Genomic DNA, 14,638 nt, shown 5'->3' on the forward strand with positions numbered 1-14,638 from the left:
AAAAGCAGGAAGTCGAACCAAAGGTTACACGATCTGAGGTTTGAAGCATACGGCGTGTGTCATTCTCCAGGACCACATAAACCTTAGGCGCTCTCCTAGAGGAAGCCCAAGAGCAAGATTTTTATTTCTTTCATGTATGTGTGTGTGTGTGTGTGTGTGTGTGTGTGTGTGTGTGTGTGAATTGTGTTTTTATGCAATAGTCACAGTGTACAGAGCAAAGGACTCCGTACTTGGAGGCATGTTCTAAAATAGGCACAATGGCTCAAAGAGAGTAGTGATGATCAAACTTCATGGTTTGAATCTATAATTGAAGATAATTAACAATGTTACACCCACATACAAAATTATATAATTAATAGCATAGATAAAGCAAATAAAAAATGTACTAATTACATGCCCAGGTTTTTAAAAAATAAAAATGGCAGCCAAAACCGGTTTAGCTCAGTGGTAGAACATCGGTCTGCGGACTGAAAGGTCCCAGGTTGGATTCTGGTCAAGGACATGTACGTTGGTTGCGGGCACATCCCTGGTGGGGGGTGTGCAGGAGGCGGCTGGTCGATATTTCTCTTTAATCGACGTTTCTGGCTCTCTCTCTCCCTTCCCCTCTGTAAAAAAACAATAAAAATATTTTAAATAAATAAATAAATAAATAAAAATAAATAAAAAATAAAAATGACCAAAAAAAGAAGGAAATGTTTTAAGTAAACATTGTTTAATGAGTGTGCTCCAGGGACTAGAGTGAATTGAATTTTCCAGCTAACTGGTGAACAAATAGCACCATCATTTCCCCTTCATAGGCAAGAACAGTTTTCTATATTGGAAAACTACATTTTCTTACTTTACGAAGAAATCAAGCTGAGTATCTAAAAGAGACTCATTTCTTTCTGATTAAGAACGTTTGTGATTAAGGATATTGTAGAGATTCAAGATTACCATTCCAGCGTGAAATCTTACACAGGAGGGACAATATAAGCTATTAGATGAGTGCACACTGACCCCGTATTATTCCCTAACTTTGTCATTTGTTTGGAGAGAGAAAAGAGAAACATTGACATGGATCAGTTGACTGGCAATGGCTGTCCATTATGTGAGCCTCGAGGGCATTTCAGCATCAGTTTCGGGTGGGATGCAGCGTGATGTGGCTCGAGTGGTGCAGAAGAAAGAAGGGATGCTTTCATGTTTTTGAAAGCAGCCAAGCCCAGTGTATCCTGGGCCCCAGTGCCAGCCATAGGTGATCCGGAAAGGAGAGATGGATATTGGTGGAAGGCCAGTCCTCATGGACCCTCTGGCACCGGCCTTTATGGCAGGAGCTCTGCTACAGGGACCACCAGACCAGGCAGCATCTTTTTGCCCCAAGCGGCCAGTTCTCAGTGTCTTGCCCAGCTGCACCCAGGCCAGGCTTTTTCTATGTAAAAGGAAAATAGATACTCTTGCTTGTAGTTATCTCTTTCTGTCTTTTAAAAATAGCATGCAAGCAATGTTCTTCTGTCTGAAGTAGCCACACTAGCAATTTGGGAAGACTTCCCTGTGTTTTCTCAAACACTTCTTTGGGACACAATTTCGTTCCCTCCCGCCCCCCTCAGCCCCCTGCCCCTTCAGACAGTAACGTTTCATACTAAGATGACTCACACAGTTGTGTTTATAAATTAAAATAACCCTATCTACTTCCGCAAGATAGTTTGTGCCTGTAGATAACATAGACCCACTTAAAGACACGTTTGCTCTCTTGGAAAGGAGGGAACTAATAAACGAGAATAAAAAAAAAATTCAACCAGGTATAAGTTTTATCTTCTACATTTTATCATGGATGGCTAATCCTGGATTTTTTTTTAAATATATTTTATTGATTTTACACAGAGAGGAATTGAGAGGGACAGAGAGTTAGAAACGTCGATGAGAGAGAAACATCGACCAGCCGCCTCCTGCACCCCCCCAACTGGGGATGTGCCCGCAGCCAAGGCACATGCCCTTGACCAGAATCGAACCCGGGACCTTTCAGTCCGCAGGCCGACGCTCTATCCACTGAGCCAAACCAGTCCCGGCTAATCCTGGATGTTTATTGCAATCACATAACCTCCTAGTAGCCATTTCACTGATTCATAAGTACAGCAATAAATGAGCAATTGTTTATTCATATATTAATTAATATCTTGATCCTTCTGCCATGGGTCCATCTTACAGAGACCACTGGCTTCCTGTGTGGTCTCCCAGGGATACTGCACCCATACAGACCAGGTGTCTGCTCGGCACACTCTGGTTATGACTCTTATCTAAAGATAGGATCAACAATAGAGATAACTTCTGGATCTTTGAGGCTATAAATTTCCTCAAATATTGTCCTAATTACCCACTTGGATATTACTTTGGCCCTTTATCTTAAACAGGTTAAGTTATAACTCAGAGGTAATTGAAAATTAAACAAGAAAGCATGACACGTGCCTTCTAGATAAACCTGTGTAAGCTCCTGTGGATATGAATTACTAAAAATTAACTTTCTTTTATAAGCCTCTGTCTCTTTCTATTCATCAAGAGCCTCCTGAGCAATAACTAACCTAGGAGATTCCATTAGCATTATGATTTTTTTTCTCTACTGGTAACTGCTAAATTTAGTTGTGCACTCATTTTGTTTATCCAAGTATGAAATATCAAGATAATTTCATTTTTTAAGGCATCTCCATGACAGTGGTTGATTCAGAATCAAATAAGTGCTATCCCAGAGGATTAAGATTAAAATCTTTTGAAAATAAGATACAACTTCCTCACATATAATTTTATAAGGGCAGGGAGGGGAGGGAAATCAATGTGTAAGAAATAAGGTTGTGTTTAACTAAATGATGATATAGCTGAAATGACTTACAGTATCCCAATTTCCTCAGGTCCTCCTTTGTGGTACCTTCAAGATATGTTCTCTAGAAAGGGCCAGTCATAATGCTTTATAGTAACATGCCTGGCTGTGGGCACTGGAAGTCTGGTGTCTGGTCGGAGAATAAAAGGCAGCAGCAAAGGAGGGTAGAAGGAAGTGTTTTCCTCAGGCAGCCGGAGGCTCTGAGGTAAAACCACCGATGCACCTGCCTGTGCCATAGAAACACCCACTCCACCTATGTAGGCCAATTCCGAAAACAAAACTCCTATTCAAAACATCTTTAAAGCCCCAATTAGGGCTTTCGTTCCTTGGCAGATTCTGGCTTGAGGTGTAGACTTAACTATACCACACATGCAGAAAGATCTTTAAAAAACAGGAGCCTTGTTTTCCTGCAAATGTTCCAAAGAGAAAATAACAGGGAGAGGAGGGCTGTTCTCTCAGAAAGCGCAGATCCTGCCAAATGGTTTCTAAATGTGTTTCTCCAAAATTTCCATGGGCCACCGGTGGCTCTTGAATACTTCCGGAAGTGGAAGGGGTAGAAATCAATGACCCTCTGAGAAAGCAAACATTTAAGGGAACTAGCTGCCTGGGAAAACAGGTAGTCACCTACAGACACGGTAACAGCCCTCTTCACAGGCTAGACATACACAGAGTTGCATCACGTCATGTTGCTGCAAGGGAAAAGCTGAGGCCGGAAGGGGAAGGTTCCTCCTATTTCTCCATTTGAGACCCAAGTGAAGAACTGTTTTGGTGCATATATTTTCAACCAGACTGACTCACTGGAACTCACACAGCTAGCAACTTGTTTCTTTAGCTTTGGAATCCCAAGGTCATTAATTTTACCACTTAATGGTGCTATTTTTAGTCAACCAGAGGGAACCCAGGAGACCTCAAAACAGAGGAAAAAGGTTTGTTCTTGGGCAAGACTGACGCCGGGTGGTCAATCTCCCGAATAAGCGGCTATTTTGATCGATGTAGGTAAACATTCATTCACGCCGGTTCTTTGGCCAACACACAGAGAGTTCATTGAATTGTTTGGTCATAAATCAAAGTGGCTGCCCCGGGGTCCCCGGCAGGCCCAGACTGAGTCACAGGAAGGCAGGAACCGAGGACCCAGCAGAGCAACCCCCCTCACCAGTGCCCTCGTCAGCTGTCCGCGGTGTTTTTCCTGGCAGACGTGTCCCAAGTGAAAGTCCAGTTTGTCCCATTGCCTGTAGACAGTTACATAAGCGACGTCCAGCCAGTCATTTCCTAGCTTAGTGCTGAAGTCTGTTTCATCTTCTCACTCCGTTTCTCGGCTGTCCAGGTTGCTAGGAAAATTCCAGCCACTGCCCAAGTAACCGACAGGTTTCTTTTTTTTAAGAAAATATGGACATGTTTTATGGCAAAAAATAATTCATGCTCACAGTTTTAAAAATTCAAACAACAGAAGAGTGTATGAATGTGAAATCAGGTCTAGTTCACTCCAAATCCCCCAAGAGGTGTACTCACAGTCTCCTTCGCTGGAGATAAATACAGAACATATTTTTATATCTTCGTAGAAGCAAGCAAAATAGACTGAAAACATGTTCTATGTTGAGGATCCCTGCTAGACACTGAAAAAAAAGTGAGGCATGGATCCTTGCCTTTACTCACAGATTTACTGCGGGAAAGAGTGAACAAAACATCAAGTGTAACAGGTGGGAACATTATACTGTGGGAACGCCGGCAGTCATGGTTGTGGCCCAGCGTTGAAGCTCGGGTCACCATTCAGGAATGCTCTGTGGTAACATGAGTTCCATTTTTAAGGCTGAGTGGGAAAGCAAAAGGAGAGCTAGGAGGTGGGGCCAGGAAGGAAATTCCAGCCTTAAGAAGCACATCACGTAAGCAAAAAGAAATCACATGGAGAAGTGTAGGACTGACATCCCCAAGTACTTGGGGAGGATCGGTATCATTGTCAATGACATACCTTCAAGTGGTTCAGGAAAAAAAAAATATTGTATTGTGCTTGCACGTTGTAAAAGCTTGAAATTATGTCAAAAAGAAAAAGATGTGACCCTTCCAAGTTAATAGTAAGAATGTGGCACTAAGAATGTTTGGTCGCTTTGTTTTTTTTTTGTGGGGGGGATCACACGAGTGTGTGTTGGCTGTTGTGCCTTTGTCACCAGTAGCAAACCATTACCCATGGCCTGGCGTTCACGCTCCAGCTGGACCCCAACCTGCTGCTTCTTGGTCTCCTTCTCTTGACTTTTGTGGCTCCTTTGTAAACCAGAACTGGTGTGTGTAATTCTCCATAGTGAACATGGCTACTATTTCTCCAAGACCCTTAAAATCTTTGGATTATAACTTTTAATTTTCATGGCTTCTGATTCAGGGACACAGGGAAGTCCGAATTTAAAAAAAAAAAAAAAAGATTATAAAATATCTTAGTGCTTAAATGAAGGCAAACTACAGGCAAGGTGTTTTTTGTTTTGTTTTCCTAAATAATTCAGTATAACTGCTTCTATAACACACTGCTTTTAAGAAAATGTAGCACATTTGCATGAAATGGTTTTCCTATGAACCATTTATCAAGGTAATATGAATTATAAATAATGCCCATTTCTACATTCTAACCATTAGCTATCTTGCCCTTTCAACTTTCTTGAAATTATCACCAGCTATTGATCTGTACTTGCAAGTAACAAACCAGACTGTAGGGATCCATACTTGTGCACCTGCCCTTGGTGGGAGGGGAGGAAGTGGCTGCAGGTGAGTGGAGGTGGGAGGGATCACCTTGAAAGTAATGCCTTTCAAACTGGACATACTGGGAAGAGTACTTAAAACTGGACATACAGCGGAGAGTGCTTAGTCAAATATATGACTGTCTTACCACTGTGCTATACACCCGAAACTAATACAAAATAATATTGTATGTAAACTGTTACTGAAAAAATCATTATTTTTTTTTTAAAAAAAGGAATTTCATTCTGATCTCCCTCCTTTCCTCATTACTCTATCCATCACAGATTAGCTGAGTGTCAGCTATGTGTCAGGCAGAGTAATGGGCACTGGAGCGGATGATGAATGAGACACGTTCTTGGCCCTTTAAGGACCGCTGAGTTCGGAGGCGAGAGCCTGCTGCCCTGGGAATTTAAGTCTATTCTAAGAATTCCTACAAAAGAATTCAAATGTCATGTGCTGTGTTGGGAGAGAAATTGCTGCCTGACAGGCATAGGGAAAGTCTTCACAGGAACGCTGACATAAAGCCCAGGAAAGGAGGAGGGAGGGGTTACAAGCAGAAGGAGAGGTTGAAGCAGAGTCTGAAGGTCTGAAAGTGTGGCTCCGTCAGAGCTCACAGCAGGGCTTAGTACACAATGAAGCTCTGTGTGTGTGTGTGAGAGAGAGAGAGGAGGGAGGGCAGGAGGGCAGGCCAGAAAGGCCCCTTGGGTACACCATTTAAAAAAAAGAGAGAAAACAGCCAAAAAGCAAATAGCAACAATAAACACCCCTGTGCACTCAGCTGAAGAGTTTGAACTTCGTTCTGTGGGTGTCAGGGAGGGTGTGCTGGGGAGTGACGGCCAGCTCTCTCCCCACAGGGACTCTGATTCCAGCCAGTGGGGAGGGAGTGTCTGCCCTGAGCGCCTTGGGATGGATGGCTTCACCCTGCCTGAGCCCTCTGCTTAGTGTCACTCCCCCTCTCCGGCCTCCCCTCATAAAAATAGCGGGCCTGCATTTTCTGTTCCTTACCTGGATTTACTTTTTCATGATACTACCAAACATTTGACTGACTTATGTCTATTTCTGTTTCCCACTGGTACATACGCTCTAAGACAAGTATGCCAAACTCAGGGCCTGAGGGCTGCATGTGGCCCATAATGCATATGTTTGTGGCCCAGGCAATGTGACGGTACGTTAAGAAATGTTTTAATAAAAAATTCGTAACTTAATTTTTATAATATCCTGTTATACATAATTATTAATAATGAATGACAATGTTCGCTAATGACTGATGACTATAATCGTGTTGCATTCATTTCTTTTATGTGCCTTATATGCAGGCGCACCATTTCTCTCCACTAATACTGGCAGTGAATATTTTAGCAGCCGATTGCCACGCCATTAGTCTTGTACTGACTTGTTTGGTGTGTGCAACAGGAAATATTTCCCTTTCAGGGAACAAGAAAAATAGATTTATTTGTGTTATGCTTATTAATTTGTGCAGTTATTCAGTGTCTGGTAAGTTAACGTTCAAGAAAAATAGGTATTAATTTTTATTTACATATGTTCTATTATTTTATGTTAATGATTACTCATTTATTTGAGCCCTTTGTATTCAGCATGTCTCTATTGAAATAAACCTACGTTCCTATGAAAGTTGAAGCTGATGTTTTTTTTTTGTGGCCCACATAAACTTAAACCTTGTTTATTTTGCCTGTGTTAGCCTTTGAGTTTGACATGCTTGCTCTAAGATAAGTGGTACTTTGCCCCACATTGCTGCCTCCTCGGCCATGTCCTATGCCGGCTATGGTTATGTGCATGATCTTGAATGGGTGAGAGTGCGGCAGACCTGCCACAAATCTTGGTCCATAAGACTTGAGCACCCATGAAACTCAGATTCCAGGAAGTGAAGTGTGCAGTGGCCATGAGGCTCTGAGCACCCAGTGGAGGGGCTCTCTACAGTGACAACAGCCTTACAAGTGAGATGGCAAATCCTTATCCTGCGATCCTTTTTGTCTCTCCCCCCCATCCCACCCCCGCTTCATAACAGAAGGCAGTCCTTAGATAATACGCCAATAAAGGGCTGTTGGGAGCTAGACAAGGATTTCACTGAGGAAAGAGAATAAAGCCTGGGTCATTCTTCCAATACAGTATCCAAGGGCAGACTCTGGAATCACGAAACTGGTGTTTGCCTGAATTCGCCTGAGCTCCCAGCATGAACAGACCATGTCCTGCAGAACTTGTGGGTCTCATGGAGTCTCGGCCTGAGCATCTCACCTTGCACTTCTTAGCATCTTGCATTCCTGGCCTGCAGGCCATGATGGGCAGTCATGACACAGGGCAAATGCACTCACAGGTTCCTAGATACATGTCCATCTGGGGAGGTGGCTCCTCATCTCCAGCCCCTGAGTGTCTGGTGGAGTGGAGTGAGTGGAGTCCTGAAACCTATCAGGACACTGGCTGATGGCTCAGGTCATTCACTTTCCCAAGCCCGTGGCTAGATATCTCTTCAAATCACAAGAGAAACAGGCAAATCTCAACTATCTGAAAACCGACGGCCTTGTTTCTAGGTCCTTCCAACTTGATAACCAACCAATTTGTTCCTATTTTAGGCAACCCAAACCTTTTATTATGGACAAGCTAGGAAAATTCAGCCGTGGCCGGATCGCCTGGAACATGGGTGATTATGAGAACACCGACCAGAGAGACTCCAGAGGGGCCACCCTCGTCAGACAGGCCAAGGCAGCACCGCCTGGAGACTTCAGACCACGGAAGCGGCCAATGCCGCCGAAAAAGGAGGAGGTAGGAGCATTTGCTTTTATGACTCATCATAGAAGACACCAGGCTCTTTCAGTCTACGAATTAGAGAATGCTATTCAACAGTAATAATAGCAACTAAGGTTTTCCAGCTGCTTTTAACCTATCAAAACATTTTGTAATTGATACTGGATTTCCACAGTAGCATCTGCCCTGTGAGTAGGTAGGTATTCTTCCCACTTTGTAGCTGAAGAATACAAGAGATTGTGGGGTTCAGTCCTTACGACTGCTTATGGATTATCTAGTTTAACCTGGAGACAGGCCATCCCCTTGATTTCCAAAACCCGAGAAAGCGCCCAGTCTGTGTAACAGAGGCAAATCTTGAAACCTTCTTAAAACCCTTGCAGACTGGCTAGCCGAGTGAGCATATACCAGGTTCAAATCTACCAGTTTCCCCCCATTACTATGTATGGAATCTTGAACAAGTTGCATAATTTCCCTATACAGGTTCTTAAAGAAAAATGGAGATATTAGTATCTTTCTCAAATATTTTGTAGTTTTCATGAGTATCATGTGAAGAAGGTGTAAGAGTCTATATTCAAATCAGCAACTACTTCCACAGCAAAACGCACACTGTGGTCACCCAGGGTTTCGAGTCCGATGACAAGTTTCCATGATAGAAAGGGTAATAGAATCGCAGGGACACATCCAGACTCGTGAGAGTCTCCGTGCTCCACTGAAGCATCTTGCCAAACTCCTGAGAATCTTGCTTCCCCTCTGTCGCCAGCAATCTGATTCATGAGCCATTAATTATATCTATTGGAAGCGTTCCGTGGGGGGGCTGCAGAGGCCTCCTCATGGGCCCCGACCCCAGGGGCTCTTTGTGTTGGAAATCGGAGCAGTTGGGCTGCTAACATTCTTACGTGGCCTGAATTTGGGACTGGGCCCCAATGAGATGATTTACAGCAGAGTGTGTAGAGGAGGCTTGATTAGTTACTTTCCATTACTGAACTACTTTGTGCAGGATTAGCGAGATCATGGATTAAATGATCCCAAAAGCCTCCTTCTATCATTCACTAAGTCCAATTGTGCAACCCTATATGGGTTAATTTATTTAGTTTTTTTTGTTATCCTTATCTGAGGGTCATTTTTTCCCACTGGTTTTTTTTTCTTTTCTTTTCTTTTCTTTTTTTTTTTTTTTTTTTTGTGTGTGTGTGTGTATGTTTGTTTTTTGTTCTTAGAGAGAGAAAGGATTGGAAGGAGGGAGAGGGAGAGAGAGGGAAAAAAAAGTCAATGTGAGAGAGACATGCAGATTGGTTGTTTCCCACATGAGCCCTTACCAGGGCCAGAGATCGAACCTGCAACCTAGGTACATGCCCTTGGACAGGGAATTGAACCCGTGACCCTTTGGTGAGCAGGATGACGGTAACCAGAACACTGGCCAAGGCTGGGGTATTTTGTAAGAAAAAAATATTGTACATTAAAAAAAAAAATCTGTTAAGAAACCTTATTTTGAAATGATTTCAAACTTGCAGAAGAGTTGCAAGAACAATAGTAAGTGAACTCCTGATACATTCTTCACCCAGAATAATCTGTTAATTTGCTCTAATGCTTTCTTCCTATATGTGTGTACAAGAGTAGATTGAGGTTTTGTGTTTTTGGCAGGAATCCCAAAACCAGTGATTGCCATTCTCAGTGCATCACATCAAAGAGGCACCTGGTATCAGTTTACCTTATTGTCGGTGAGAGTAATTGATCACTTGGCCACATCTCTTCCCTTCCAGAGATAAATAAAATACTGTATCATTCAAAATAATCCCTCATTATATCAAAGAGGCTTTCTTCTAAATACCCAGAGATACATTAGTAACTTGTTGTCCAAGTCCATCATTTTTGGATGATCCCACAAGGTTCTATGGATGACACTTCAATAAGTACTCAAGCCTCCCACCCTTTTAATATAAGTCCTCTTCAGTGAAATAACCAGAAGCAGCTGTTCTTATAAATTTAAAAGCAAAGAATGATTACAATGTGTATAAAGCCTTCGACATAATGTCTCACACTAGCCACTAATCAGTGGCCACCATTACTATGCTTATCAGAGATGCCAGCACACTTTTCATTCTTATGCTAGAAGATTCAGAACCATACGTTGAAAGCAGCCTCAAAAAGGAACACCTGGTCAATGGGACCGAGTGATTTGGGGGAGATCTTAAAAGCATAGCGCTATATAGAATACCACGTTTTCTCATCAAGAGGGATGATTGAAAGTGGGGATATTTTATATATTCAGGTTCTTGGGTTTGGATTTTTTCTTATAAACTTAAGTTTGTAATGTAATTAAAATATTTCTAAAATGCAACTTATATTTAACAGTATCTATTACTGTACACTTTTATCCAAAACACTATTACAAGTATTTTTGAAAGTTAATTGGGCAAATTTCTAAACTTTTTTGTTTTTATTCTATTCCTCCAATTTTTTTAAAAAAAATCACTTAATGTCTCCTAAGTTCTGTCTTCTAGTCCACTTGTTATTTTTCCCCCTCTTACATGTTTTTCCTTCACATAAATAATAGCCATTAAAGTGTCAGCAAATTTATGTGCATGCAACAGATATTTTCGACATCAGCCATTTCTATTTCACTTCTTAGCTTGTAAGTATTCTCATTGCCCACTTCATTCCATACATGGATACAGTTTCAGTGACTGACACATTCTTCCCTCATCCATTCACTCACAGGGAGTGCAAAAGCAGTAATTCCCAAATTTTAATGTGCATATGAATCATGTGGAGGTCACGTTAAGGTGCAGATGGTGATTTGGTGGGTCTGGAATGGGGTTTAGGACACTGCATGCCTCTCCACGTCCCGGGCAAGGCACCTGCTGCTGGTCCTGGGGCCCTGAGTAGCCAGGGGCTAGAGGATTTGACACTGAACTATGGCATGCTCAGCTAGGAACAGGGACTTGATGGAGCCAGGGGTGAAGGAGAGGAAAACTAGGAAGAACAGGTTGGCAGGACCAAGGTGACAATAACCTAGCAGATAACCTAGCACCATGGAGGAAGAGCGTGTGGTTCAGTATGGCTGGATAATAGTGTGCAGAGAGGATTATCTAGTGATGAGGCTGGGGAAGAAGAACCAGTAATGTCATTGGAATACATGGTGCTAGGAACTTAGATTTTACTGGGCTGACTTTTAAACAGAAGTGACAGGATTAAACTTTTAGAAACATCATTTAGACATTGCTTGGACGAATACTAATTAGAACTGTTTTATATAAAAGGGAGATGAGTTCAAAGGGCATTTGGGTAGCTCAACTAAGAAATAAGGAGGGATTAAAAGAAGGCAAAGAGAAAAGGTAATGTATTTGAGACACAAAGAAACCATTAGATTCAACAGCTCTGGGTGCTGGCCATGTGTGGGGGAAAGAGGAAGTGGGACCTGGCCTGACATTATGAAGAGTGAGGAGGGAGTGGTGGAGCCAGGTGGCTTAAGGAGAGAATAGGAAGCAAGGATTGAGCGCCAAGGTAACCTCTCAAGAAAAAGCTTAGTTGTCAAAGGAAGAAGAAAGTTACAATAAAAAGGGGTGAGGAGAGGACACAGGAGAAAATGTTAATGTGGGCAAGACTTTTTTTTTAACATATTTTTTTAAAAATATATTTTATTGATTTTTATACAGAGAGGAAGGGAGAGAGATAGAGAGTTAGAAACATCGATGAGAGAGAGTCATCAATCAGCTGCCTCCTGCACACCCCCCACTGGGGATATGCCCGTAACCAAGGTACATGCTCCTGACCGGAATCGAACTCGGGACCCTTCAGTCCCCAAGCCAACGCTCTATCCATTGAGCCAAACCGGTCCCGGCTTTTTTTTTTTAACATATTGAGTAGAAAAAGTCAGATTGAGAACTTGAAAATGCAAAAAAGGAACAGTGAGAATTTGAGATCCCCAGGAAAGCAGAGGGATGTGCACAGCTTTAAGAAACTAACACACAACAGCAAGGGTATCTTTACACGTATGAAGGCAGCTTTTTACTCCTACTGTGAATGAAGGGTTACCTCCCATCCCTGCCATCTCAGAGGGCTGTTTCTAACTTATGCTTTACTTGGGCACCAACATCTCCTTAGCAGCACATTTTCAGAGGACTTGATCTCTGAATAATTCTGACGTTGGTATTGTTTACTGTGTTAAAGATTTTTGCTCCTAGAAATTGGTATGATGATATTCTGACCACTCAACTCCATTTTGAGATTATCAGATATATATCAACAAGTCAGGATGTATAGATAGATTAATTGATTTTAAAGAATTGGCTCATGTGATTGTGGAGAATGGTAAATCCCAAATCTGCAGGGTAGGCAAGCAGGCTGGAGACTGAGGCAAGAATGATGCTGCAGTTCAAGTTCAAAGACAGGCTAGAGGTAGAATTCCCTCTTTGCTGGGGACCTCAGTCTGTTTTCTCTAAGTCCTTCAACTGGCTGGATGAAACCCACCTACATTAGGAAGGGCAATCTGCTTTACTCAAAGAATACGCCTTTAAATGTTCATCTCATCTAAAAATTCCTTTACAGCAACATCCACAATATCTAGGTGCTATGCTTTCACCAAGCTGACGAATAAAATTAACTGTCACAGCTCCCATTGCATCCCTTTTACGTAAATGAAGTAACACATACAAAGGATCTGACAGAACAATCCAGACACCAGGGAACCAAACAGCAATGTGGTGTGGATGTGTGTGTTTCAGTTCTTTATCAACGGCATGGATTTTAAAGATGCTTGAGGGGATGTAGAAAACATTTTAAATTTTCACATAATACAAAAAGGATTTTGAAATACCTAATGTTACTTCTCTCTATAGACATTATGTCTTAAAACAACATAATTCAGTATGGTATTATGTTGCTACAAAAGTAACAACAGCATATTTTTTCCTGAGACCATGAGTAGCAATGATCTTATTCCCTTTCATAGTAAATATTTTATATCTTTTACTTTCCTAAAATAAAATTTATAAATAATGCAACTTTCTTATACATATAGTTTATAAAAAATCAATACAATGCACTACACTTACTACTTAAATAGTAACATATTAATACTAGAGGCCCGGTGCACAAAATTCTTGCATTTGGGGAAGGGGGTGAATGTCTCTCAGCCTGGCCTATGCCCTCTTGCAGTCTGGGATCCCTCGAGGGATGTCTACCTGCCAGCAGTCAGACATCCCTCTCGCAGTCTGGGGCTCTTGCAATCTAGGACCCCTCACTCTTTACAGCCACCTGCAGTGGAGGAAGGAGAGGCTCCCGCCACAACTATACTTGCCAGCTGAGAGCCCAGCTTCTGGCTGAGTGGCACTGCTCCTATGGAAGCGCACTGACCACCAGGGGGCAGCTTTTGCATTGAGCGTCTGCCCCCTAATGGTCAGCGCGCATTACAGTGACCAGTCGTTCTGGTAGTTTCTCCCTAATGGTTGCTTAGGTTTTTATTATATAGATATTTAAAATACATATAGATATTAGGGAACTAGATTAGAATATAAAATATAATGAAGTGGCTAGATGCTTCCATCTATACATAGTCTCCATGAGTGCAACAGCTATAAATGAAGACTATAAATACAGATATGCTGTATCGATGACTCAAATTCCATGAGTAATGTCGTTTTGGTAATGTTTTCCAAATTATGTCAATTCTTGTTAAAATTCGGAACCTTACAAGGTCAAATCTTCCCTCAATTTATACATCAGTGACGTTCCTGGAAAATTCAGCATACATGAAAATCCTCTGAAAAATACATTGTGCTTTTATGTAAAGCAGAATTAAATTCTCAGCTTAGATCAAGATAAACAGGTTCGTTTTTTTACCCACATGAATGCCTAGCATGGCATTTCAGTCACGCCACTGATAGGACAATTCTTCGTTCCATGGGGTATCCCACACATTACAAGACATTTCTCCTTTCATCCTCAGCCTCCACCTCCTGTCACCCTTCATTACGCTGAGCAACATGGCCCTACATTTCCAAAACCCCGGTTGAAAATTACTAACAGTGACTTTGTTTCCACACATGAGTTTATGGAAATGAGACCTCTAGATTCTTAAGTCCTAAGATTCAACGTAACAAACAAATCCTCTGATAAATTCAAAAGGTTTATTGCACCAAATGCCAAAAAATATGGATCAAAATAATACAGGGACAAGTTTTAAGAAAAACAGTTTTCATACAATGACATTGATAGCTATTTAACTGATCAAAAATATAAGGTCCTATCGTTTTGTCTTGATGGAGCTTCAATGGTAACAAATCCCAGAATTTTCTCCTTGTTTAAACACCACTT

At 41.8% G+C, this 14,638-nt stretch overlaps 2 protein-coding genes across 2 annotated transcripts in view; one reads left to right on the top strand and one right to left on the bottom strand.

Annotated features, from left to right (window-relative positions):
* The window catches only part of SPMIP2 (sperm microtubule inner protein 2), a gene marked incomplete at its 5' end in the record, with an annotated part of 65,457 nt that extends 56,795 nt beyond the window's left edge, over window positions 1-8,662 (top strand). Inside the window, one exon of the mRNA XM_084885314.1 lies at window positions 8,155-8,662. Within this exon, the coding sequence (XP_084741440.1) occupies window positions 8,155-8,428 (274 nt within the window). The 3' untranslated portion in view covers window positions 8,429-8,662. The remainder of the gene's footprint in view (window positions 1-8,154) is intronic.
* ETFDH (electron transfer flavoprotein dehydrogenase) overlaps window positions 1-14,638 on the bottom strand; it is a 259,286-nt gene that overhangs the window by 61,293 nt on the left and 183,355 nt on the right. The gene's annotated exons all lie outside the window — the stretch shown is intronic.

Source organism: Pipistrellus hanaki, assembly GCF_964339955.1.
Source record: "Pipistrellus hanaki genome assembly, chromosome: 5".
Taxonomy (NCBI): Eukaryota; Metazoa; Chordata; class Mammalia; order Chiroptera; family Vespertilionidae; genus Pipistrellus; species Pipistrellus hanaki.